General features: G+C 49.3%; 2 protein-coding genes across 7 annotated transcripts in view; both read right to left on the reverse strand.

The window, feature by feature from the left end:
• LOC149342632 (uncharacterized) overlaps window positions 1-27,386 on the reverse strand; it is a 185,350-nt gene that overhangs the window by 80,979 nt on the left and 76,985 nt on the right. The gene's annotated exons all lie outside the window — the stretch shown is intronic.
• LOC149342635 (uncharacterized) lies at window positions 925-17,983 on the reverse strand. 3 transcript variants are annotated; one of them, XM_089542202.1, is made up of 6 exons: window positions 17,870-17,983; window positions 15,265-15,445; window positions 10,720-10,765; window positions 5,982-6,219; window positions 4,070-4,236; window positions 925-1,301 (listed from the first exon to the last, which is right to left on the reverse strand). In XM_089542202.1, exons 2-6 carry the CDS (start codon window positions 15,428-15,430, stop codon window positions 1,241-1,243), a joined length of 678 nt encoding a protein of 225 aa, XP_089398328.1. In that variant the 5' UTR covers window positions 15,431-15,445; window positions 17,870-17,983; the 3' UTR covers window positions 925-1,240. The 3 variants fall into 3 exon arrangements, with proteins under 3 accessions (XP_089398328.1, XP_089398327.1, XP_089398326.1); XM_089542201.1 differs by lacking the exon at window positions 17,870-17,983 and adding an exon at window positions 16,242-16,348; XM_089542200.1 differs by lacking the exon at window positions 17,870-17,983 and adding an exon at window positions 16,203-16,343.

Genomic DNA, 27,386 nt, shown 5'->3' on the forward strand with positions numbered 1-27,386 from the left:
CTCCGCAGCAGGGCCGTGTCTTGAAAAAGCTTTTTTGATGTTTATTTGTAGGACACTCGAAAATTTAGTAGCTTCAAACTAATTTCTCTGCCCACCAGCAGGAACTAGTACTGTTTAGCGAAGTTTAAAATGTTTCCGCACTTTGTCAAAAATTCTTCCTTGTCTTGCGACTTGCCAGACTCAAGATAAAAAGTCAGTATGCGGTGGGTTGTCGAGGCTACAGGTTGACCCACACGTCCATGTGTCGGCTTTGGTACGCAGGGCCGATATCCGCATGTTTGGGCACGCATTCTAGCCGAGCACGCTCAGCTTGTTATAAGGAACTTAGCCTGTGAATGGTGATCCATTTAACCTCCCCCTGTGAGCTTTTTTACATACAGGGGTGAGTTCGGCTCCAAGGTAACAAAAACATCTGGGAGAAGGGACGCAAAAAACTGGGTAACATTGAAAGGAGCGAGCAGAGTTTCTGAGAATAATTGATGAATGAACAAAAGGCGCCTTTAGTGTCAATCTTTCTCAATGCTCTTGTGGCCATACGGTTGCTATTGTTTTCCGATGACCTGCTGCCACCCGCCGACCCGTCGACATAAGCGAGAATAGATGAAGGAAAGCGAGGCTGCGCACGGGTGTGTCTTGTTCACAGAGGAACCAAAACAGGGTAGCTTGGCGATTCATATGCAGTCTTTTTGTCGGCTGGGTAGGCGGAAAAACCACACTAAACTTAAGATGTTCGAAGGCGTCGCGCCAGAGACGATGCAGCTGGCGAAGTCAACACTCCCATTCGCAGCAAGGTTCCGTTATTTGTTTGCGGACCTGGGCGACCCCACGCACATCTTATTGCGTCAATACGCAAATATTTCGTAACACTGAGCATGAGTGATTAAGGTATAGAGTACAGGCATGATTTTTTAGACATTATTTATAAATATTCGTATATACATAACTTCGGATGCTTCGTAGTTTGCTAATTACAATAATAATCAATTCAACCGCCGGTGTTTCGACCTGCGGTTGAGAGACTCCGGATGCGGTCCACTCCCGCCAGACCAGCGAAGCCCTCAATCGGCCAGGAGATGAACGCGGGGAAGAATATAGGAGGAAGGCGGTCGTCTTGAAATGCCTCTGTCAGACGAGCGCCTTCCATAGTCCGGCGGGGATGGGCGAGGCCGCTTAGCGGGGTGAGGAGGCTGTGCGTGGTTTCGTATCGAAACACAGCAGCTTGGAACCCCGAAGCGGCCGCCTATTGGAGCTGGGCCACCGAACCCGATGTGTGCGCAGCACTGGTCCGGATGCAGCCGTACCTGCGTACCACGGGCAGAGTGAGTGTGTCACCACGAGTACGATTCATAACAATGCACTCACAAAAATCAGGAAACCTTAATCAACCAGCTAGCGTTAAAACAGACTTTATAAAGAGCGTCCTTGTTCCGCATCTTTAAATGCTAATGTAGCTGCAGTGCGTGATATATTCTTTTGTCTGACCTATGCTGATCTTTTAAAGCGCTGTTGCTGAGGTCAGCCACACAAATATGAATGCTAGAAAGGATCTACGTTACAATAAAGCTACGCAAGATTCACGGTTCTAAGAGAAAAGAAAAATGACTACGAAGCCTTCACGCTTTTTACAACGAGAAATGCCTGTGTCGAGCACAAGTTTCACTCAGCATCGTTTGTTCAGATTAGTAGCAAGCGGATGCGGCAGAAAAGCTCCCTCTTATAGGACTATGTCAAAAAGTCGCCGAACAAATTAAACGGTAAAGAGAAACAGGTGGGTCGTCAGTCGCGCATTGAACAGGGTCGTTACATTCTAAAAGAAACTCACTCCACCCACACTTCCGTCCAGCAATAAATAAGGCAATATCCCCAAGGAGATGCTCTCAAATTCATGAAAATAGACGCCAAGCGTAAGCCATGCACCACAAAGAGCCCTCCGGGCTCATTAAACTATACACAGACGTTGCATGCCAGTGTTGCATCGAGTCCCGAGACCTGCACAACTTGTCCCCTCGGCGATCCATCCACCTACTCTGAAAACAGAAGCTATAATTTCTAGCCATAATGAAAACCCACCTCACGAACCGCACAGATCTGCACTTCATAACTACTATAAAAGCCGATGAAAAGTAAGCTTTACGGATACCTAAAAGCAGGCACAAAGTGATACGCGAGACCGACCGTTGTACCTATATTGTGCGACCAGTGGGACACAAAGTGAGGTAATAATTGCCATCGTCAGGCACATAATTAACTATATTAGATTAACAAAATTTTTTGCAGCTGCGGCTAGTATGAATGTTTGTTTTGGAAACAAAGAAGCGGCCGCATTTCTAGACTTCGATTTGGTAAAAATCTTCGACAATAAACGTGTTGCAAGAACCCCCCCCACCCCCCCTCAAAAAAAAATTCTATGGATTTCGTGTATTCTTGCAAGGCTGTGATAGTCGACGCTGAACTCCGCTGTTGTGGGCGAAACTGTTGACTTGGGCTTTTGTTCCATTTCGATAGCCGAAAGTGAACGGGAAACAGACGACAACTTCATAGGTTGCTATGCGCATCTGGCAGGCGAAACACGGTGTCACGCCGAGAGGAGTTTCTGGCCTTCGTCACTGCCTTGCACGCATGCGCAATTACGGAGGGGCAGCTGCAGCTTTGGAAGCCTGTATGTTGGAAAAACAGGCGTGATAGGAGAATTCTACAAACTGGAAGTTTTGTCGGAACAGGACTTAAGTTTTCATTATAAACATGCTTGCTTACTGCACCCACTAATAAGCTCTCTATTGATTTTAGTTATTTAGGCGCCCGACGGTGAATTTTCCACTCACTTCGTGTCTCCCTGGCCGAATTTCTTGTGTGAAACGAAAATTTCATGCACCTCTCAGCACCTAGTTATAAGATATCTGAAAAATTTTCATCGGCCTTTATACTGATTCACCACATGCAGTACGGATAGATAATAGATTGAGTTCAAGAAGTACGACCTCCTCCACTTGCAATACTCGCAGTCCTGAAAATCTGGATAGACCAAGAACTGTACGGCACTTCAAAGGAATCACTGGAAAGTATCTCTCAAGTTTCAACCTGGCCGCGAGGGGTTTGAGAAATTGAGCTGGCAGGGTGCCCTCAATCCCCCGCCAAGCCGATGTCGGAGAACGACGCAGAGTTCTACAAGCAACAGTTATGTAACCAAGAAGATGAAAACATGCGACGGGAAGGCACCTTGCTCTCTCCACCATATCCACATCTCCCCACACAAAAATCCCTAATTTTTCGTATAATCCAAACCAATGTACTCCTCACCCCGCCAAGACTTTATTAATGAGGATACCGCTTCCACTAACACTGAACGGGTGGTCCTTATCAGATCGCAGGCATTGAGCATATGCTTTACGCATGATACACTCGCCAAGTCACACCTTATTGTTCCTCCTCTATTCCTGGGTTACCTGCACGCACCCACTTTCTGCATTGCTAAAATTCTGCAAAGACGAAATGCAAAAGCTGCGGCATGTCGTTAAAGGAAGGGTAATAGTTTAAATGATTTGCATTTCAGACTTGTGTACACTCAAGGGAATACAAGGACAACAAATCCTGTATGTCGTGCTACACTAAAAGACGGATGCATCGAAGCAAGCAAAAATCAAAACGAGAAGCCCTTGAGTGTGTGTCGCAATGGCATATGACTGGCAGAATTAAAGACCACCCGTGTGTTCCTTCCCCATCATCTAATGTGTTCGTGCTTTTCTATCCATTCCATCTCCACTGTGTTGGGCAGACAAATTTTGGTCTTGGACTGAAAACTCGGCCTGCTTTGCTTCAATAAGCTTCTTTCCTTTTGAATAAATATGTTTGCCTTCCTTCTTTCTATTCACTATAACGTCCTCAGCTTGTTTAATTAGACGCCGCTACATGTTCACATTAATTATAAAGCGACCAAAGTAATGAGCACAGGTATAGGTGCGCAGCCGGGGCAGTCGCGGCTCGCATGACATTTCTCGTGCTCTTCATAAAAACTTCACCTGATTTGTTGGAAGTTCTCTTATTCGCGAATCACGTGCAGGTGCTCACTCACCGGCCGCGCCAATCAGCCTTGCGCTGTTCGCCCATTTCGTCCCAGCGGGGCTCGGTGCACTCAGAAGTGCAGCGTAGCTCGGTGCTGACGCTGGTCCACTCCTCCTTCCCCACAGGATGTTTCGGGGTGTGCTCGACGGCCGCCCCAGTGACGCCAGCTGCCTGCGCCTGCGTTAACGACACCGTTGCTCCAATGTCCAAGTAACAGGTCGATGGGTCCTGAGAGTTACAAGACTAATGTAGTCTGTATGATTATACGACACTGCATGCTGATAGCTATAAAGGGTAGCCATCACTGTATTTCACTCGGTAAGATCAATACACACGAAAAACTGAAGTTATTTATCGTGCAATTCTGCAGTCGATGCCACGGATTTTTCGTTTCGCCTTTTTTGGGTATTTTAAAGTCAGTGCTATGATTTTCTCAACTCCATCGTCGGATTTCAGGATAGTTGCTGACTCCCTTAAGCTGCAATGGGCGAAAAACGAGGCAAGGACTCAAAAGTAAGCCAGAGCCAGGAATGAGACATGGGCGTTAACTTAAAACTCCGAGTATTGTGTTCACTCTTTCGATGTGGTGAATTTTTCATCGTTTGTTCGCAATCTGCTGGAGGTGTGTTGGCTTTTTGCGCGAATTTGTCTTATCTTTTAACAGCTTAAAATGGCCAACTCAGCTCGACTCTACAGCCCGAACCAGAACTCTGCTCCACGGTTTACTTGGTTAAAACATGGTTGTATTACGGTTGTATCACGGCACACTTGCCAGTCCCAGAGGCTGTGCGACCAATTTGGTCTTAAAGTGATGTGTTTTAATTGGTCGCTACGGTCAAAAAGCTACAGTCGCAGGCCTGTCGCACGCTTCTAGATTTTACAGCGTCGAGATCCGCACTCAGAAACTGTTAACGAGTTAGCGGCACAGCGGAAGTTAACGAAAGCTTGCTTCACATACGGATTCTTGTTGCTTGTTAACAGTCAAGATCGACAACTCTCGTTATGAAGGAGACAAATTCGGGAAAGCGACGCGTGGAGTTTTCAAGGTTGGTGTCGTCGAGCCGCTGCCTGGTCGCAAGAAACAGCCGGATGCACGCCCCGCAGGACTCTTTCAAGAGCTAATCTGCCCTTTATCTGTCCCTGTCCGACTCAATTCAAGGGTGCGTTATCGTGCGAAATTAGAAAAGGGAAGTGCCAGCACGAGGAGGGCGGGAAGCACGACAGTTGATATATATGACCCCCTTTGATATCCTGCTCTATGAAATGTCATTATGTAACACAGAGTTGCTCTATGTTTGGCCCAAGTTCATTTACTGTTTTTGTGTAGGGTGCAGCAGTATTGGACTGGTGGTCAATAGGAATATAATCCAAAATTACTGCCGAGGAAAGTACAATATCAATTAAAAATAGCTGCTAGCAATTGCCCTCTGGGCTCTCTTAAGGCGTTTGTGCGGCTCTCGGTAGGTGCATTTCGTAAAGAATACTGTAACTATTCGAGTTAGCTGTGTGCCACACATGAAAGGCTGTTTGGTGCGCGTTCGAGCAATGGAATGTCTTTCCAATCTTATTGCACGTTAGATCTCCATAACCCAAGTGCTTCAATTCATTGCACTGTCCCGGCTTGCGATACATCTGCCCGCCCAGGTATACAGCTGAGCATATATATATAGACTGCTGATTTACGACGTATATTTTAACGATATCGAAACCAACATCAAAGCGTGATCGCAACAGGTCTGGTTCTAGCGATGATAAGCAAATCAAACGTCTGGACGACGACGTACGTCGTGCTCATGTGCCCTGTTGTTTCGCCCTAACTCCTGAAAACAGGCAGCTTCTAATTTGAGCTATCACTATGCTTGTGTTCTTAGTGGCATTGCCTCCATCTGACAGCCGTCATCGAAGGATCATTACTCCCGTACCTGAGGCAGCGGAGAGCTGGAGTGGGATGAAGAGCGCACCGAACACTGCACGCTAAGGATTGCACCGGACGAGGGGGTGGCTGTACGAGCGCGTGTTGTGCCGTGCAGAGTTTCGGCCAGTTCGTCCCACACGTGAGCCATCGCCTGGTGGACACGGCGTCTGCGGGCACCGAGTGAGGACCGTGGCTGCTCTTCTCCGGGGTCCAGGCAGTACAGATGGTGGCACCAGTACCTGCGGCTGATACCGAAGGATAGCGTATGTGTATAGAGGAAGCCCCGCTGAGAGATTGGGAATGACAACGCTCGCCTGACGGCTAGCTAACCGCACGCCTGTTGTCGGTACCTTGGTGGGGTCTGGTCCATTTATCGCGAAATCTAAAGCTGGGTGGAATATAGTCAAGGAGAACTTATCAAACGGATGTAGTTTTTAGGTCAAGCAAGCCAGACATTTCTCGGGCGTGTAAATATGTAGGTCGCTCAAAGAAAACATCCAATACTCCAACGCGTAGACTGGTCGTTCCTGTGTCCTCCTCCTCTTCTCATTTTTCTCCCTGCTCAAAGCTTCTCGTGATGTCACCGTCTCTAAAAAAGGCTTAGGGTTTATGGGTGTTTTAACTTCCCAAAGCGACTCAGACTATGAAGCACGTCGTAGTGAAGGGTTCCGGAAATTTCGGCAACCTGGGATTCTTTAACGTGCACTAGCATCACCCAATACACCAGCCTCTCGGCCTTATGAGTAAGATCAATGAGTATTGCCTCATCAGCTCAGATTCGACAAGAGAGGGAGCCAGCCAGCGCGTGGAATGGTTTTCAGCCAGACGCGTGGCGGCTTGCCGCTCTGCCATCGGCGGAGTGATACGTAGCGATTGGCGAAAGCAATGTGCCCACGCGTGTTTTCTGCGGGCCTAATTGGCGGCTGTCTGCGACTGAAACTATTTATTCAAGGAAACCTAAAAGTACAAAATAAAAGCACAAGCGAAGCAGCCGCTCGACTGGCTGAAAAGACCTCTAGTGTTGGCGACTCCTCCTCTTTTCGAAGATTAGTTCAAAAAAAAAGAAGGCGGGAGCAGAGACGTTTACGTCGATTTCATAGGGAAATCGGCCCCACAGGACAATATTTCGAACTTGCTAAGAAAGCTCGGAGAGTGTAGATGGAGCTCCTGCTGTAGAAAGATGATTTCAGATTTCTCTTGAGTCCACCTTTAAGTACTGTATTTACTGGGTTAACGTACTCCCTTTTTCTCCCAAAAACCTGCCAAAAAAATGGAGGGGGGTGAGGCGTTCATTTTATGGGGTAATACCAAACTGTAAAGCGATGAGACCGAGACAAGTAGGCCCGTCGGAGGAATTCTTTATAGGGTACGACTCACTTCAGAATAAAACAGAACGCAATTTTCAGCCCGATTCCAGTGCTCGAGAGCATCATCAACACCTTTTTTTCAAACCTGCCGATATAACACCTCACCGCTAGTCATGCACTCCAAAGGAAGAAGGAGAATAATTATATATCTTTTTATTTGATGGCATTAAGGCCCCAATAAGGGGCGTGAAATAAGGGATAGCTAGATTTTAAAAAAGACCATTAGAGAATTTTTTTTTATTTTCAATAAACTGTAATATGCGCGTGCTTGCAACGTTTGTTGCTATCCATCACAACTAGCAGCATTCATAGCGAAGCCGAACCCCAACAAGTTGCTACGATGCTTAGTATGGTAGATCGGACATGCAAGCTCTTTGCGATGACTGGTAGATCCCACTGCGAATCATCTGCCTCGCGGAACATTTTATCGGCTATTTGCCCCGCAAGTGTGAGATGTAGTACTAATGACATTGGACCGATGACATATACAGTTGTGCGTATTATGGTGTAATTGTTTCGGCGTTCAAAACAACGGCAGCTCTTAGCATTCGCTATCAACACGAGGACAGTGCGCGACAAAATGGCGGGTTGCGTTTATTACGCGAGGGAAAAGAAATTGTTTTCCTTAACAGCCAAAGTAGAAGAGGGGGGGGGGGGGCGTTAATTATGCGAGCGCGTTCATTACACAGATAAATATGTTCTAGTACAATGTGGTCCAACATAAAATACCTGACCCCTTACAAAGCGTCTCCAAAATCATCTAACAACCTGTTTGAGCATAGCTTAAGTCACCGAAGGGTCTTGAAATGCGCAGCCTGTGGAAGAAAGCCTCCGAATGGGTCGTGGTCTACCCTCTGCTCATTCATCACAATTGTCAACCTGACTACGCCACACCAATACAATGGCCACTCAAGTATATCTAATTGACCCCGTCTTGTGCCAGCTGCGGTCGCCTTATCCCCCAAACTTCCTAATCTAACTAGGGGTGTGCGAATATTCGAAATTTTCGAATATATTTCGATTATTATATTCTTAGTATTCGAATTCGATTCGAAACCCAAGTATTGGTGTTTTTTTCGAATATTCGACCCAATGCGAATATTCGTATCTAGCCGAATATTCATTGTGAGCACCGGCGTTCATTTCGGTCCGCAAGCTCTATCGACAGATACATAACATGGCGGCGCCTACACGGAAGGAAAATTCTTTTTCCTCCAAGGGCCATGCTGTAGCTGCCTGCGCTGGTGAGCTTTTTTGTGGCTATACCTGCGAAGCTGGTATAGTCAGAGCTGTGCACGAAGTACTACCTCGCAATACGTGCCAGGTCAGTGCCAAGTGAGAGGGCATTTTCTGTGGCTGGAGGAGTCGTTTCAGTTAGAAGAGAACTACTTCTCCCTGACCATGTGGTGCAGCTGGTTTTCCTTCACGACAACCTTTTACGTCATCCCAGCAACGCGCTTTTGTGCTGATGGCAAGCTTGTACCAGCCATCTTCTCTGATATTTCCACTCTTCTAAGAATAATGTTCGAGACTTTGATACTTTTTGTGCAGCCACACACACCTTTTGTGCTCATTTAATCATCGATAGTTGAACTCTGATGTTCTTGGGTGCCCAAATAAATGTTTTATGGTGATTAAATGCGTCTGTCCTTGATTATTCGATATTCGATTCGATATTCGGAACTAAGTATTCGTATTCGATTCGTATTCGAAAAAAATTGATATTCGCAGACCCCTAAATCTAACCCTTTCTGCTACCCTTTGATACGCTTGCTTTCTCTTAAATTCATCGCGCTACCGTTAGTGAACATCTATCATCATTCCTTCCATTTACATGCCTTGCCTAAGCCCGTTTCTTCTTTAATTCGACTAGGATGTCATTCGTTAGGCTGCATGTTTGCCTGACCGACTGTGCTGTGTCCTGGCCTGTTATCATTACACGCATCATTTTACTTCCCATAGCTCACCTCGTTGTCCTTAATTTAAGCTGAACCATTTTCGTCAGCCTCAAGGTAGACGCAACATGGCAACACACAACTACTATGCCCTTTTCTCGCGAAAGATACTGGCGGCCGGAGAAATGCAGTTCATCTTATTCTTATTCTTAGTCATTTCACTCGCATGGTCCAGATATCTTAACTGCACTGAGATCTCTTTCGACTTCGAACGTGTCACTGCCAATCGTAAACTGCTCTTCTCTTCCGAGACTGCTGAACTTTATTTTTGCGTTTTGCATATTAACTTTTACACCCACCGTTTTGTATTGAGTTTTTCTTTTTGTCACCGTTCATGCCTTTAAATTTGTACATTGAATTTCTTCGCAGGTCAGTTCATCTATGAACAGAGGATTACTAAGGTATCCTCTATTAACTCTTATTCTGAGCTCTTTGGGTTTTGGAGGCAGCTATGAATACCTTCGGTAGTAAACACACGGCAACAAACAGATCGCGTCTCCAAGCCTGACATCCTTCCTTAGTGGGATTTTTTTGCGTATTGAGTGCTATTGTGGCTGTGCATCCAGTGTAGACAGTTTTCACTACATTTGAGCATGCTTTTTCTACATCCTGACTCTGCAATTCTTGTATGAGTGACGTCACGCACGGCGCAGGCTACTGCGCATGTGTGCCGCCGCTTATCCTCCGCGCCACCGCTTGACCTTTCGCCGCCGCCGTGCGCAGTGCACATTAGAGAGGAGGAGTATATAAGGCGCGCTTGCCCGTAGAACAGGCGCATGATGCCGCGCGCTATGCGTCATTTGAAGTTCGTCGCAAGCGCGTGTTTATCGCGGTGGCCGGCTTTAAAGCAATAGCTTCTGCCAGGCGGTGCATGGATAAAAGGTGGGAAGCGCTTTCTCTCCTTTTAGCCAAGGCTGCCCGAATGACGCAGCACGATTTTACTACACAAGGCAGACGTATCGCATAACCATAAGCTAACGAAAGCATATCATATGTTAAACGGTAAGCATAATCATAGGCTAAATCATAAGCATAGCCTTAAGTTAAACAATCAGCATATCCATAAGTTAAACCGTAAGCATATCCATAGGCTAAATCGTAAAGCATAACCCTAAGCTAAACCATGAGCATGACCGCAGCTTTGCGCTGCGAGATATCCAGGCTTAACCTTAGCTGAGTCCCAACCAATTTTCTTTTCATCGAATATCTTCCTACCAAGTTTTTTTCATTTCGGCAGGTTTTTCTGCCGCCAAAACTTCTAGCGGCACACACTTTAGATTCTTTTAACTGAAAACTATGAAACACACATTTGAAATATTTTCGCAGAAGGGCCACGAGCGATACAGTACGAGGTCTCCAAATTGTGCAATTGAAGAGGACAACATTAAAAATAGAAATATCAGGAGGTGGCACCACCACTCACCAGCTTTGATCCTTTAAGATGATCTCTGAAACCTTCGTGGTCTTATCTACGGGCAAAAATAAACATAAAAGGAAATGCGTTAGACATTGGAAAAGTGAATAGCGTAACATCGAATGAAATTAGCATGCTAAGCAGAAGACACAGCTGGACTAACTTCCGGTGGTGTCTCTGTTTACTGTAATTTTGTAACAGTGGCGTTGTACTCCTACCTTACATTACATAGCATAATATAAGGATTTTAACTTCCTGAAAGAAGAGTACAAAGAAGTAATATCTTTCGGACCAGGAAATTGTAAAACAGTTGCACCAAGGTAGGCACAAAAATAGTGTGCTTAAAGCAGGATTAAAGGAGCTGTGACGAATTTAAATAACGCTCAGAATAACATACGAAAGACCGATTTAGTTTAGAAGAAGTCCATAAGAAGAACACACTTATAAGAAGGCAGTGCAGTTTTGAACATCTTGAAAGCTTCTTGAAATCGATTATCTTTGTATGTGCACAGATTCTTATACAATAGTCAGCTGCGGTTCAACTACTGCTTAACCTGGTCAAAGAGCGAAAGCGATGGCTTATCGGGCAACTAACTATAAGCGGCTTGGCGTCTGTAACACTGAGTGCGTTCCGGACACTGGATAGACAGCGTACCCAACCTGGCAGGTGGTAGTTAATGGTTGATCGCGAGAGTTTGCGCACCCAGTGAACGCAGCGGCGTATTACAACAATCCCGCTTGTCTGCGACAACGTTTTCGCGCTAACGCATGCAGCCTACGTCTCTCATCACCCCACGTACCTACTAGCGTGATTCAGGCGTCCACTAACCCAGGGAGCCATTATGCGCATTTACTTTCCTTAAAATGACCGGAGTGCAAAACGTGGTCAACGCCAACGCTAATGAACACAACGAACGCCGACGGCCTATGACTTCAGCACCGCGTTTTGGCAATGCCAACGTATGCAGCGCACATACGGCAATACCGTCACGTAGCCTAAAGCACGACTCAAGTGTCCACTGTTAGAAGAGGGCAGTCATGCGCCTTTCCTTTGCTTTCCAAGCTCCAGCTACATTGGTTTGGTTAAGTTTATGGGGTTTAACGTCCCAACGCGACTAAGGCAATGAGAGACGCCGTAGTGGAGGGCTCCGGAAATTTCGACCACCTGGGGTTCTTTAACGTGCACTGACATCGCACAGTAGATGGGCGTCTGGAATTTCTCCTCCAAAGAAATTCAACCGCCACGGCCGGGATCGAACCCGCGTCTTTCCCAGCGATATTGGTTCCGTAGCTTAAAGCGCTACTATGGGGTCCTCTGTCCCAGATGGTCAGTTTGCCCCTTCGCTTTCGAAGCTCAAGGTCTTTTGAAGGTGAAAACTGGGCACATGGCGATCGAAGCACGAGGTTCCGTGGTGAAGCTTTTAATTCAAAAGTTCTAATACATCGAGTATCTTGAGAGCTCCGGGAATCTGCAAGAGTTTCATGGCTCCCTGATAACGCCAATAACGTACCTGAGGGGCAGAAAGTGTACGAAGATAGGCCTTAATGTATATCTAACCACCACCCTCCTCTCCCCGCCCCCTACATTTAATACAATAAATATTTTCATAATCTTCCCGTAACCTGCGGAAAGTTAGAAGCGCACGTATGACACTCTTATTCAATGGTTAGTTTTAGGATGCACCGTGGCCTGAGAACAATGTTCCAATTCGTCGATGGCCATTCCACCCTGCAACCGCAATACCTAGCGGGGGCAATTAAAACAGCCCAGAACGGTCTCAAAGTAAAACACTGGTGAAGTTGCTATACAATTCCTCATTGACCTTCAGGGTTGGGACGTCCTTACACCGCGATTGCGTAGTGCACAACAATAAAGAACAGCAACTGCACTCTAAATAAAAATGGCAAGCAGGGAAGCGAAACCCTTGCCCCTTGGGTTAAGAACCAAGCGCTTCGACCACGGAGAAGTTTGGTTTGAGGGCGATAAATCGATTCCTTCTGTGAGCGCCTCGCAACGCAGAGTATGTTGCAGAGCGGGCAATGTCGTATACTTAATGAAGGTAACCGATTAAAGCCACCAATGCTTGTCGCCAATTAACAAAGCCTATGAGAACGAGCAACGTAAATCCTCTCGCCGCGTCGTAGTGGCACCTTCGTGCCACTAAGGCGTTCTCGTTAAGGATATCAAGGCATTATCAAATTTCTTTCTCGAGTGTCAGTAAACCTTGCTAAAGCGTGCCCACGCACCTTTTGGCAGAGAATAAAGAGAGAGAAAAAAATTACCGACGATTACGTTACTTCCTAATGCGAAATTTGAGCGCAGCAAAAAGCTGTTTCACCTTTTCGATAGATTGAGGCAAAGAAATCGAGCAACACATGTATGCACTATCACAGAGTTTTTTTTTTTTTTTTCACACGTATTCCTTTAACAAAGATTCCACTAACAGTTCTTGACAGTCATGAATGAAGCTTTGTGGTCGGAGAAATAGAGTGATATATGTTCGACTTGGTACACCAATGCTTGATTCTCAAAGACGAGATCTATACAAGTGCCTCGCGAGGTTGTCACAGCCGTGGGACGCGTTACGAGCGAGAGGAACGGGATGTTCTCCCGCATAAGTGTTAGGAAATTGCTGTTTGTCTTTATGTCAACATTAAAGTCCCCCACTACTAACATCGGTGTGGATCGATGGACGGTTAATGCGAGTTGCAGGAAGTGCACGACGTCTTTCGTGAGTGCGGTAGGGGCGAAGTAGGCAGCTACTACCAGCAAGCCGTTGGGCAACTTTGCGGCGCACAGTTCGCCAAGTTCATGTGACGTGCCAAACATTTCGACTGGTATTGCAGAGAGACCTGTGCGCAAGTAGATAGCGACTCCCGCCGCTCTGTTGTGGTCTCTGCGAGCACCACAGCAGTATAGGAAATCTATGATTTCGAGAGGCTCTTCGGGATCCATCCAGGTTTCAGCAAAGCAAAGTACAGAGGAATGGCGCAGAATGTGATCGTGGTGTACGTCCTTGGCATGTGCGGCAAGGGAGCGTACGTTAAGAATGTGGTTGTGAATGATGAATCAAGTGCTTCCAGCGAATGACGCGTCCATTGGCTGTCTGCGTGTGTTACTGATGTGTGGTTAACATGTTAAGCTTCGCCTGTAAGAGTGGAACGCGACAGCGTCTTGCAACGCTGCCAGGGAGTCCACAGAACGCCATCGCCAATTCGGCTGTACGCCTTGCTGGACGGTAAATTTATTTTTTGAGGAAAGGAAATGTATCTCTCTCGCATATCTGGGTGGACACCTGCACCTCGCCGTAAGGGGAAGGGGGAAGATGGGAGTGAACGAAGACGCCGTATTAGCTAGACGCGCCTTTGTTCATTCCAAACCATTCAGCTGGCATTACGGAGTGGCTAGCGTGCTCGTATCGCACTCCGGAGACCCTGGTTCGATTCCCCAACTCGACCAATTTCGTTCTCGGTTTTATAGATTTATGCGGTCTAACTAGAAAGGTTAATTAGGCTATTTCATATTTACATTATTGCATTTCTATCCATCGTGTTCTGTCATTAACCTGTCAATTGTTGGAACTGTCTAGGATGTTCGACACAACGTATATGAAACGAGCAACGTCTTACTGAGTGGGGAAGTGCGTGGTGGTAGTGGGAACGCGGCTTCGTACTTATCTGTTTTTTTTTTCAGCAGCGTCTCCTTCCGCGGACGCTGTTGTCGCTGCGGCGCGCGTCTTTCTTTTCTTCTGCCCTCTTCATTCTCCTCTATATTAATTAGGCTAATTGATTAATTAAGCAATTAACTAAACTCAGTCCAACTTAGTTGCAGCATCACTATACGATCCCTTTGATTGGTTGCATGGTTACTAGCCAAAGTACAATTGGCCCCATTTGAAATTCGCGCACTGCGACGTCACGAGCATTTCGACCAATTGAAAAGCATGACATTGGGGGCGGAGCTGGTTACGAGGCCGACGCCGACGACGACGCGAAACCCAGGAACGGACGCCAAAGAGCTGCGCTTTAAAAGGTGAAAAAAAAAGCGAAGGCTCATGTGCTGGAAACGCGGTTTATGATGGCTGCTTTTGACGCCATATGCCTGCAATCCGCACATGCCCATGCTCTCAATGACTAACGGTGGGCAGGATCCTATGTACACGAGCCTTCTTGCGATGGTTTCTCCATTTCGCATTGGGATAAGAAGATGATGAATGGTACACCACCATAACTGCAAGACAACTGTATTTCTGTTATCTCACTGGTTAGCTTTAAGATGCGCGGACTCGTAAGGTCAGGATTATTTTTTCTGGCGCTATATACTTGCCCTGTTCAGATGAGCGGGGCTACTTCTCACGACGTCACGTGTTCTCGCCATTGTTTACAACATCGGTTTGGTTTGGTTTATGGGGTTTAACGTCCCAAAGCGACTAAGGCTATGAGAGACGCCGTAGTGGAGGGCTCCGGAAATTTCGACCACCTGGGGTGCTTTAACGTGCACTGACATCGCCAACATCAGGTTGTAAACTCTCTGTTCATCACTGATTGGCTCACCAATATTTGCTGGACTGCTTGGATCCATGGCGGCTGGCCATGGATGGGTCGGTGGCCTACGTGCTGCATTAGCCGCCAGCTGCGCGAACCATGTCTCGGGAGGGATCCTGTCGTTGCCACTCCGAAGCCTCGGCGGTGATGTTACACCTCGGCAATGCCTGTCCATCAGTGCTTGCTCGTGCTGAGGATTAGAAAACACATCCTTGAACATCGGCATACTTTAGGCATTTTAAATGCAGGCTGCCCTCAAAGCGGCGCTTTGGAATGAGAACCTTCCGGAAGGTAGGCAAATAACAGCGACTGCCCTAAGCAATGTCAACCGCCAATAAACTTGTCCTACTAATTTCCTGTTATCTTTTTTCTGCCATATTTCTAAGAACATAAATATTTTGTTTGTGGAGCCTGCGTAATAAAAAAAAACGCGAAACATGCACACGTGTATAATGAAATTGACAATGAAGTGCGCCATATTGACAACAGCTTTCCAGAATAAATAAAAACTTGTGGTTAGGTGTGGATGCTTGCACGCTCCTTCATATTTGTTGTATTGCGGTGGTCTGTTAAGTTTAATTTAGCTGGACTGCATTGAGGCAGCATTCAATGCCTGCTTTGATCCACACATTCCACACTTTGAGACACTCCTTGAGACACTGCTGCCGACGCGTCTGTCGACACTTTGAGACACTCCTGCCGACGCGTCTGCTAACGACAGTATGAGGCATTAAAGGCTTTTGCCTTAATATTTCTTAGCAGAAGAGCGTAGTGCTAACACAAAAGTCTAGTAAGTGGAGAAGAATGCGCTTAAATTGAAAATAGGTTTTTGAGGACAGGAAATGGCAGAGTAATTGTACTGCGCTGTATCGGGAGAGAGGAAGGTGGGAGTCACAGAAGATAGAAAGAGGTGCTGCATTGGAGGGCTCCGGAATTATTTCGACCACCTGGGGACTTTTAACGTGCGCTGACATCGCACAGCTCACGGGCGCAGTTTGCGCTTCGCATCCATCGAAACACGGCCGCCGCGTCCGTCCATGCTCGTGGTGTCCGTCCGTGCTAGGGTCCGTGCTAGGGTCCATGCTCGCGGAGTCCGTCCTTGCGCTGGAATAGTGCCAACTGTGGCCTCACCTCCACGCAGCGGCGCAACCTCCTCCGTAATTTCCATTCCTCAAATTCATTTTCTTCACTGCGGCCCCTCTCTTTCTTCTTTCACTCCAACTGCCTCCCTACGTATACGGTTCGGTTCGTGTGTCCACCGGGATGGTTGCTAGGCAACGGCTTTTGCAGCCGCAATAACAACACAAAAAGCGCGATGCAGGCGTCCACTGATCCAGGGAGCCAGTTATGAGTGGTTCCTTTCCTTTAAATGATCGGTGTGTAAAACGTCAAGCCAACGCCAATCAACACAATGAACGCCGAACGGACAACAGCGACTGCGACGCCAAACGGGCGCCACACAGCAGCGCTCTAAAACTACAATCGAAATGAAGACCACAGTCACCAAAGACAATAAAAACCGCACATGCGGGAAGCCCGCGACGTGCCAAACTGTTCGGGGAAGTGGCGGTGGGCTGACTACAAGGCTTTCCCCAAGCACACCAGAATTTCGGGGGAGTTTAAAGTGTGCTTGGCGAAAGCCTTGTGTTTTCATTAAAGAACCCCAGGTGGTCAAATTTCCGGAGCTCTCCACTACGGCGTCTCTCATAGCTTCAGTCGCTTTGGGACGTTAAACCACATAAACCAACCAACCAAAGTGTTTTCGGTAATTTTTTCGGCTCAGTAGACCAGCGTTCTAACCACTAACACTTTCCGATCTTAGGGGTAGCTACTTGTGCGATCTAAATACATACTAGAGGGTGCGCAATGTCGACTGAATATGCTGGATATATATCCAAAGGAAGAATGTTACGGGGACATTATGATATAGGTTTAGAAAATCCACGCCTTGAATCTGGCACGAGGTCATGCGAGAACAAGAACGGATGATGTTAACATCTAGACCTAGACCTACTGCAACGCACGTGGGACGCACTGGTGACTCCGGTAGAAGACAGCTGATGATAGCGACAGTCGTTGCAACGTTGGCGACAGGCTTTCAGAGAAGCAGTACTGACCTGGGAGCATTTAAATCACTTTAGTGCTTTGCATCATGCCGTCAGTGTTGCGACTTAATGCATTAAGTGCAACAAAAATGACCGGAAGCGTCTTCGAGACCACTAGAATTACAGCTGCTTTCAATTCCATGGTTCCAAGCAAACTTTACGTTCTCACGTAATGCACTGATTAGAAGGTGATCGTTTAAGGCCCAGCTTAGCCGAGCTGAGGTGCTCCACGAGAACGGATTATCAAATCCAACAAGGTGTCATAACACCCCAATCTGCCAGCGTTCTGTACTTACTACATCCTGCACCGTGACTACAGCGGGAAAATAACCACTGCAACCAGGAAATCTGGAAACAATACCTTGGAACAGATCACCCTCGAATGAATTCGAACAGCCCGGTGTCCTACGCCTCACACCAGACAGAGTTGCCGGACGGCTCCAGAGGAATCGAATTTAACGAACGCTACGAAGTGCGTAATAAGGGTGCGAATAAAAAGGCCTTCTTACTTGCCGTAGACCGTCGTGGACAGCTGCTAGAGTTCAAAAAAGGCCGGCTGCCGTGCACAAAAAGAACGCCCGAGGAACGTGGTGCCGGAGGGCGAGAATGTGCTGGTCGAGCTGCCGACGGAACTACTAGTAAGAAGAAGGAACAGCAAGTCAAAAGAAGAAAAAGCCTGAGGACATCATCATCATCACCACCCCACGCACTCTTTCACATATCTATACTGCACATAATTTGATGATGATGATGAAAACGTTTATTTAAACCACAATGGCTTAGTTCAAGGGAAGGCTGATCGGGTCCCTAGTCCGGGACGCCGTTGGTAAATGCCGCTGCCCGTGCCCTGGCGACGAGTGCTCGTTGTTCCACAAGGTCCGAGCTGGACAGGGCCTCCTCCCAGCCCTCCCGCGTTGGCTGAATTATGATGTCAATACTGTTATTTTCCTGACAAGCCCATGCCATATGGCATAAGTTTGCCTTCTGGCCACAGAATTTGCACTGTGCGGAAAAGAACTCGGGCTCAATGGCGTGAAGCGTCGCTGAATTATTAAACGACATAGTTTGTAGCCTCCGAAGGCGGCATTCTTCTGATTTACATTAGTTGCAAAAAAGATCGTGCTGTGATTGTGAGAGGTGTTCCTTTTTTACTCTTGCTGGTGTTTAGGTAACTTTTCTTTGTTGAGCGGCGAGATCAAAAAAAGAAATAACATGCTTTGCTGCAGCAGTAGTATTAATTGTAAACATTTATTATGCACACTATTAAGGGTTCAATGGTCCTGAGAGGTGGTTCCAGTCCTTAGTTTAGAGACGCTGCGGTCGTCGCTGCCGCCCTGGCCTGAAGAAACAGCTGGCTTGCATTTTCAGGTTGGAGCTCGACAGAGAGCCATCCCCGTGTTTCTTTGTTCTATATGTTTGTGGGTGAGGTGAAAGCGATGCATTCCATAGAAAAAGAAAACAAACAAAAATTGCTGGCGGTTGAGCATTGCTAAGCACGGAATGTCTGAAAATTGAACTTGAATACTGGTTTTCAGGTAAGGAAATGGCGCAATAACTGTTTCACGTTTCTCGGTGGACACCAGAACCGTGCTGTACGGAAGGGATAAAGGAGGCAGTGAAAGAACAAAGTAAGAAAGAGGTGCCGTAGTGGAGGGCTCCGGAATAAATTCGACCACCTGGGGTTCTTTAACGTGAACTGACATTGCACAACGCACGGGCGCCTTTTGCGCTTCGCCTCCATCGAAATTCGGCCTCCGCGGCCGGGTTCGATACCGGTTACCACGGCTACATAAGCGAGCGCCTTACTCAGCCACCGCGGCGGGTCACGGAATATTTAGTGAAAGTAGGTTTCGCAGGTGGACACCAATTCCGCGCACGGTACACGATGGCGAGACTGAGGTGTCCACTGACGCAGGGAGTCAGTTGTGTGCCTCCTTTTGTGAAAATTAACGGACTCTACAACGTTGTCAACGCTAACGCCAATGTTTTGTTTCGTTTTAAGCATGAAATGCTTCTAGCTCCCCTTGTCGGCAGTGTGGTCCGTCAACCCGAGAGCGGAAGCCAACACCCGGACACTGAATTCCACTCATCCGGGCCCTGAAACGAGAACGTTCGGGCACTGTACGAGATTTAACGAGACTATCTAAGCCCTCCCACAGGACCGGCATACAAGCGCCAGTAGCTTCGCTCCGAACGGGTGGTGGCGTTCCTCCCTTCGTGTACGGTGCGGTTCGGGTGTCCACCGAGATGACAGAGGACGACTGACCCATTTCCTTTCCTGAAAAACCGTTGCGTTCAAAGGGCAAGGCATCGCGCCGAACTGGTGGTGGCGTTCCTCCCTTCCTGTAAGGTGCGGTGAGGGTGTCCACTGAGATGACAGAGTGAAGAAACTCTATTTCCGCCAGAAGAAGACCCGTGCCCCTCCGGGTCCTCACGCAGGCGTCCGGGGAGGGGCAGCGTCGCAGCTGGAAGACTAGCAACGATATAGTCGCGCAGCTTCTGCTGCAAGGCGGGTAGCGTATCATTGTAGCGATAGCGTATCGCTAAGGTCTCCCATTCCTCTGCATTATAGATTATGCCATATCCTGGGGCACTGGGGCATCTCCATAGTATGTGTTCGAGTGTAGCGGTATGCCCGCAGAACTCGCACACCTCCGCATCCTCCCTCGTGTCACCTCCTGTCCAGCTCCTCCAGAGCGGGGATGCGAAGTTTCTAGCTTGGAGTCTTCTCCGGTCATAGGCCTCAGCCGAGCTAAGCGATCTATCCGGAGGAGGATAGATCCTTTTGTTCTTTTTCTGAATGTCTGTGATGCTATTAAAGGTATTGGTTTCCTCTTTAGTGCTGAATTCGTATGAGGTGTCCACGGCTCCCCGGGGTGGAGGAGCGGGCGAGCCTGTGGGCGGCCTCGTTTCCAACCAGACCCGAGTGGGCTGGGGTCCAGATAATTAGAATATTGTGGGCTGACAGAGAATTAATGCCCATTTCATTTCCTCAAAAAGCGCTGCGTTCAAACGGCAAGGCATCGCACCGAACGGGTGGTGGCGTTCCTCCCTTCCTGTACGGTGCGGTTCGGGTGTCCACCGAGATGACAGAGAATTACCGCCCATTTCCTTTCCTCAAAAAGCGTTGCGTTCAAAGGGCAAGGCATCGCGCCGATCGGGTGGTTGCGTTCCGTGGACTGCCTGGCAGCGCTACAACACGCTGTCGCGTTCCACTCCTAAAGGCGAAGCTCAAGCGTCATTAATTAGCAGTTAATTATTATTTAGTCATTAATCAGTATTCAGCCCCTAATTAGTAATTTGTCATTATTTCATCAATTATTTGTGGCGTAATCCAGTGGTGACGTCACCAGTGTCACCTTGGCAAAGTGGTGCGGAAAACGCTATCGCCTGTACGCACTTCAGACAGTTTCGAACGCGCTGCATATACTTTCTTGTCAGGCCTGCGTCTCGTCGTGTCCACGTACGCTTCGTGTTATGCCCGTAAACATTTCGTGCTTACTCTACTCTCGGTTACGGGAGAGGGAGACATTTTTTTGAGGAAAGGATGTACGCCGTAATTGTCTCGCATATCTCGGTGGAGTTCCGAATCGCGCCGTAGGTGAAGGGTTGGAAGAGGGAATTAAAGAAATGATAAATAAAAATTGGTTTTTCAGAAAAGGAAATCGCGCAGTATCAGTCTCACATCTCAATGGACGACTGAACCGCGCCTTAAGTGAAGGAATAAAGGAGGAAAAGAGGAAAAGAGAGAAGATATGTCACACGGCTGACGCATCTCCACCGATCCTCCACTTGAAGGTCAAATTGCGGCACCGGTGAACTTTTAGCTTCAATCGACCAGTAATGCATCCGCTTTAATGTTTATTCACCCGACAAATTTCGATTGTCGCGGCGGTCGAATTTTAGTGCGGATGAAATAATAGAGGCTCGTATACTGTGCGATGACAGTGCACGTTAAAGAGCGCCAGGTGGTGGAACATATCCGGAACCCTGCGCTCATAGCCAGAGTCGCTTTGGGACGTTAATCAACGCCACAAAGCGATAACAAACTGAAACAATTTATTCAAATTTCTTGAGAAATAATATTGCCACATTCCTGGACATTCTCGTGGCGCCGTCTCCTGGCCGAACTGTCTCAACCGCCATCCTGGCTAGCCTTAGCCATGGTGGCGGGCAGGGCTTCTTCGTCGTCTCTTCTTCGGGTTCCGCTCGGGAGTTCGCTGCTACCTGGCGCTGTTCAGTAAAACGTGACCTGGCTGTCCCGACTGTATAGCCGTGACATATTTGGTGGAGCCGGCTGGGTAACGTCCCATGTACACTGACTCTGAAGACACCTTTGAAGCCAGCCCTCAGTGCGTGGACACAACCCCCGTCCACAAAGCGAGCCGCCGCCTGCGAGGCCTACAGCCAGAGTTCAGCGGCCTGACAAAACCGGCAAGAGATATGACATCAACCACAGCTAGCCAGACCACTCAACATTTTGGAGCTGACACTCCCTTCTTACTTCACGCGCCCAGGTCACCGCCGACGTTCCACGGTGACAGGTTCGAGGATGTTGAAGACTGGTTGGCCAGTTTCGACCGTGTGGCAGCCTTCAACCAGTGGGACGGTGAGCGCAAGCTGAGGAACGTTTACTTCGCGCTAGAGGACTCGGCAAAGATCTGGTTCGAGAACCACGAGTCCTCTTTTGCCACCTGGGAGGTTTTTCGTCGCGAGCTGCTGGCGAGATTCGGCAGCAGTGAACGAAAAGAGAAGGCGGAAGTCGCTCTGCACTCGAGATCGCAGCAGCCTAATGAGAGCGTCACCATGTTCGTTGAGGACATGATGCGCCTCTTCAGTCGAGCCGACCCTGCTATGGCCGAGGCAAAGAAAGTGCGGCACCTGATGCGGGGCGTTAAGGAGCAGCTGTTTGCTGGACTTGTCCGCGACCCTCCAAGGACAGTGGCCGATTTTACGAAGGAGGCAGTGAGCATGGAACGTTCGTTGCAGGAACGCGGTGCACAGTACGGCCGGCAGGCTAGTATGGCAGCCGCTCAAACCTGCACGCCTACGACGTTGCCTCCTGAAGATCTTCGAGACCTTGTAAGGAGCATCGTTCGCGAAGAACTCGCGAAACTCCGCTTCGAAGCTCCACAGGCCAGCGTCGCCGCCCTGTCGGACGTGGTACGGGATGAAATCCGTCGAGTGGTGCAGCCAGCACCAGTTGTTCCGGAGCCGCAGCCGCAACCCTACATCATGACCTACAGCGAGGCACTTCGACGGCCTGCGGCAGTGGCACAAGCTTTTTCACCTGTGCCGGCTGTGCAGTACCCACGTCCAACTGTGCCCACCACCGTGCCGCAGGAATTCCGGCCCGCCATGCGTAAAGCGGACATGTGGCGAACGCCGAGGAACCGGCCACTCTGCTACCACTGCGGTGAGCCCGGCCACATCTTGCGCCACTGCCCCTACCGTCGGATGGGTTTAAGGGGTTTCGCTTCAGACGCTCCTCGACCACGCTACGGCGAGCGACCCCAGGAGATTGAACAATACCTGACGTCCAACGTGCAGGCTCAGACCGTGCCGCGACGCCAGTCTCGATCCCCATCGCCCAGAAGACTCTCTTCTTCCAGCCGCCCGTCGACCTCTGGCGAATTCAGAGGCAGGTCCCCACGGCGGGAAAACTGAAGACGGCGTCCTCTGGGGGTAGGGCCGCCGCAGCTAGAAAGAAACAAGAGCCTCCACTCGACGATCTGCAGCGACGACGAGACCAACGACCACCTGACCCGACGAGCCCACCGCCGACGAAGAGCCAGCAGTTGGCTTCTACGGAAATTCCAGTAACCGCCGATAACTGTGAAGTAACCGCACTGGTAGATACCGGCGCTGATTTCTCTGTGATAAGCAGCCGGCTAGCCACGACCCTTAGAAAGGTTTTGACACCTTGGACTGGGCCCCAGATCCGCACAGCCGGCGGCCATGTTGTGACGCCGACCGGCGTTTGCACCTTACGAATTCAGATCCGCGGCGTCACTTTCCCCGGCTGCTTTGATGTGCTTCCTGAGTGTTCTAAAGACCTGATTCTCGGTCTGGATTTCCTACAGGAATATGGGGCTGTCATCGACTTTAAGGAGCTGATCGTCTCGTTTGCCGCACACCGTACTGTTGGCGACGAACCGCAGCAACGCAGGACTAAGTTGCGGGTCTGCGATGATAACGTGGTGATTCCGTCGAGAACCACCATGCTAGTAACTGTGGAGTGCGATGACAGCGCCGGCACTCATGGCATCGCTGAAGCCAACATGTCACTGCTCCTGGGTCGGCAAGTGTGTGTAGCTCGCGGGCTTATAGAACTGAACAATAAGCGAGCCGAACTACTGATAACAAATTTCGGTTGTGAACCCCAACGTTTAGCGGCCAACACAACGATTGCTTATTTTGAAGAACTCGGGGAATGCGCCGGAGAGTACGCGTTGACAGGGACTACGAAGTCCGTGGAATCAACGAATGCTCCGGTTAAACTCGACGTGAACCCGAATCTCCTGCCTAGTCAAAAACGCAACCTGCAGACTGTCATTGACTCTTTCCAGGACTGTTTTGCGTCAACCTCCAGAGTTAGGCAAACGCCGATAACAAAACATCGAATTATAGTTGATGAAAGCCAGAGACCATTACGCCAGTCGCCGTACCGGATATCTTCAAAGGAACGGGATGCAACTCGAAGGCAAGTTCAAGAAATGCTCCGCGACGACGTGATCCAGCCATCGAAGAGCCCGTGGGCGTCGCCTGTGGTCCTAGTTGCAAAGAGAGATGGGACCCTCCGGTTTTGTGTTGATTACCGACGTCTGAACAAAGTCACTAAGAAACACGTTTATCCTTTGCCGCGCATTGATGACTCCCTAGACCGTCTGCGCCACGCCAGATACTTTTCATCACTCGATTTACGCAGCGGCTACCAGCTTTACCTGCAGTCCCTAGGTGACATGCCGGCGCTCATTGCCCTACAGGAGCCCGGCATAGACGCTAAATTATCAGGCTACAGCACCTTTCAGGGGGGCCCCTCTACGTGCATCCTGGTGAATAAGGCTTACACCGTAGTTCAGGTCGACTTAGACTTGAGTACCGAGCAAGAATATACAATGGTCCGAGTACTGCCTCTCAGACGCCGCGACCCGTCAATACATATCCTCAACATATACTACCCTCCGCGTAAGCCGCGCGTAACTTTCAATGAAATCTTCCTTCGCGCGATAAAATTGGCCGCCAAAGAGCCTCTAGTGATCGTTGGAGACTTCAATGCTCCCAGCCTTCATTGGGGCTACCACTTCGAACAGGCAAGAGGACGTAAGCTGGCGGAGCTCATCTCCACCCTCAGCCTCACGTTGCTCACGGACCCGGCGTATCCCACTCGAGTGGGGAATTCGGTAACCCGCGACACGTGTCCAGACCTTTCTCTCGTTAAAAATGCTAGAGCGGCTGCATGGGAGAACTTGGGAGATTCTCTAGGCAGCGATCACCTCCTTCTCCGGATTACACTCGAGGCAAAGGCAGCGCGCAAAAAATGGGGTCAGGCCAAGCTGACCGATTGGCACAAATTCCGGAATCACACTATCCCTTCCGTACTATTTTCCGGCGGCTACGCGGAATGGGCTAACCACATATACAACATTCAGAAACAACACGTCACAACACTACAAACCACCGAAGAGATCCCCGCAGTGGACACCCACCTCCTGCATTTGTGGGAGGCGCGCCGGAGCTTAACTAAACGGTGGAAAAAGAAGAAAACTAATCGCAAATTACGCGACCGCATAGCCAAACTCACAGAGCAGGCTGCAGCGTATGCTGCCGAGCTCTCAGATTCAAATTGGATAGCACGCTGCGACGCCGCAGCTCATCAGATGAGCTCTAAGGGGACGTGGCGTCTCTTAAGCAGTCTAATCGACCCCTCCCAAACGAGAGGGGAGACGCAAAAGCAGCTCCGGCGGGCTCTGCAAGGGTTCCAAGGTACGACGGCGCAACTTGCGGACACTCTGTGCGACAGATATCTCTGTCGTATGGAGGACCCGCCTGGGCCACAGTACATGTACTCTGGCAGGCCTAATGAAACACTCGATGCCCCTTTTGAGTTGCACGACCTTAAGGCGGCCTTAGCAAAAATGCGCCGGGGTACGGCTCCGGGACGGGACCACATAACAGTGAACCTGTTGGCGAACCTACCGGACTCAGCCTACCTTCATTTATTAGAATACATCAACCAGATCTGGGACGGGCGTCCACTCCCTCCCGAGTGGAAAACGTCACTTGTGACGTTTATCCCTAAAACAGGTAAGGCCGTGAATAGGGACAACCTGAGGCCCATATCACTGACCTCATGTGCGGGCAAGCTTATGGAGACGATGGTACGGGATCGCCTCTCTCCATACCTGGCGAGTAAGGGCTTCTTTGCAGTCACCATGTTCGGGTTTCGCCCTCACATGTCTGCACAGGATGTCCTTCTCCAGCTGCACAGGGATGTAATACGACCCACAACTATGCAACACAATGGCAAAGCCATCCTCGCCCTTGATCTGAAAGGGGCTTTCGACAATGTGAAACACGGAAGCATCCTGGCCAACTTGAGTTCTACCGATTGTGGGGCTAGGACCTACGCGTATGTAAGAGATTTCTTGTCTAATCGCCAGGCCTTTCTTCGGATTGAGGGCGAGGAATACGGCCCTTACATGATGGGAACACGGGGTACCCCTCAGGGAGCAGTGTTATCACCGCTCCTGTTCAACATTGCTATGATGCGCCTCCCAAGCCAATTGGCCCGGGTGGAAGGCATTCAACACGCGTTATATGCAGATGATATTACAGTTTGGACCACTCAGGGGAGCCTTGGGGACATGGAGGACCGCCTTCAGCAGGCTGCTTCCATAGTCGATGCGTATGCTAATGACTGTGGGCTCCAATGTGCTCCAGCGAAATCAGAGCTTCTGCATGTCAGAGCGAACCCAAAGGATAGGACAGCAATACACATCTCTCTGTCAGGAGGTCCTATTAGAGAGGTGGAGGAGCTCCGTATTCTGGGCCTTTTCATTCACCAGAGACTCAGACCGGACTCCACAATTGCGAAACTCAAGAGAGTAGGCGAACAGGTAAGGCGCATGATCCGCCGCGTTTCCAACAAGCGGGGTGGTCTGCGGGGCAGGGACGCGCTTCGGCTCGTCTATGCCTTCGTGACTAGCCGGATCCTCTACGCCGTGCCATATCTCCGCACTACTAAGCAAGACGAGGCGCGAATAGACGCCGTCATCCGCAAGGCAACTAAGCGAGCCCTGGATCTCCCGGTGGCTACCTCTAATGCCAAACTCAAGGCATTGGGGGTGCTAAACTCCTACCAGGAGCTGCGGGAGGCCCACCTCGTGAACCAATACACGCGGCTCACGCAGACGGCTCCTGGGCGCCGCCTGCTAAACCGCTTACACATCCAACACGACTGCACTCCAGAGGAGGCGGAGCGTATCCCAGTACTATGGCGCCATATGCTCTGGGTCTCCCCGCTTCCCCGTAACATGGACACCGACATGCATGAAAACAGACGACAAGCGCGGGCTCGGGCTCTTGAGAGACAACACGGCTCCCGACCCGGTGTATATTATGTTGACGTAGCAGGGCCATCGCCCACGGGATTTTACTCGGCCGCTGTCGTTCACCAGGAAATGCACGTTGATGGACTCTCCTTTCGAGCCCCGAATTCAATGCGGGCCGAGGAAGTAGCGATAGCGGTTGCTGCCGCCCACGCCAATTCGAGAATAATCATCACGGACTCCCGAAAAGCATGTGAACATTACTTGGCAGGGGAGATCTCCCCCTTAGCTGCTTGTATTCTACGACGGACTGCCACTGATCCAACACCCAAACGAATCATTTGGGCTCCTGGCCACCAGGGCTTACGAGGTAATGAGGCCGCTGACGCGGCTGCCCGAGCGCTTACTCACCGGGCTCCTCATCCCAGCTCTTCTGGCTCGGAGACTAACCAGCCGCTGCTGCGATTCAGGGAAA

The sequence above is a fragment of the Amblyomma mixtum genome, chromosome 5 (assembly GCF_055824585.1).
Source record: "Amblyomma mixtum isolate Tamu chromosome 5, ASM5582458v1, whole genome shotgun sequence".
In the NCBI taxonomy this organism is placed as follows: Eukaryota; Metazoa; Arthropoda; class Arachnida; order Ixodida; family Ixodidae; genus Amblyomma; species Amblyomma mixtum.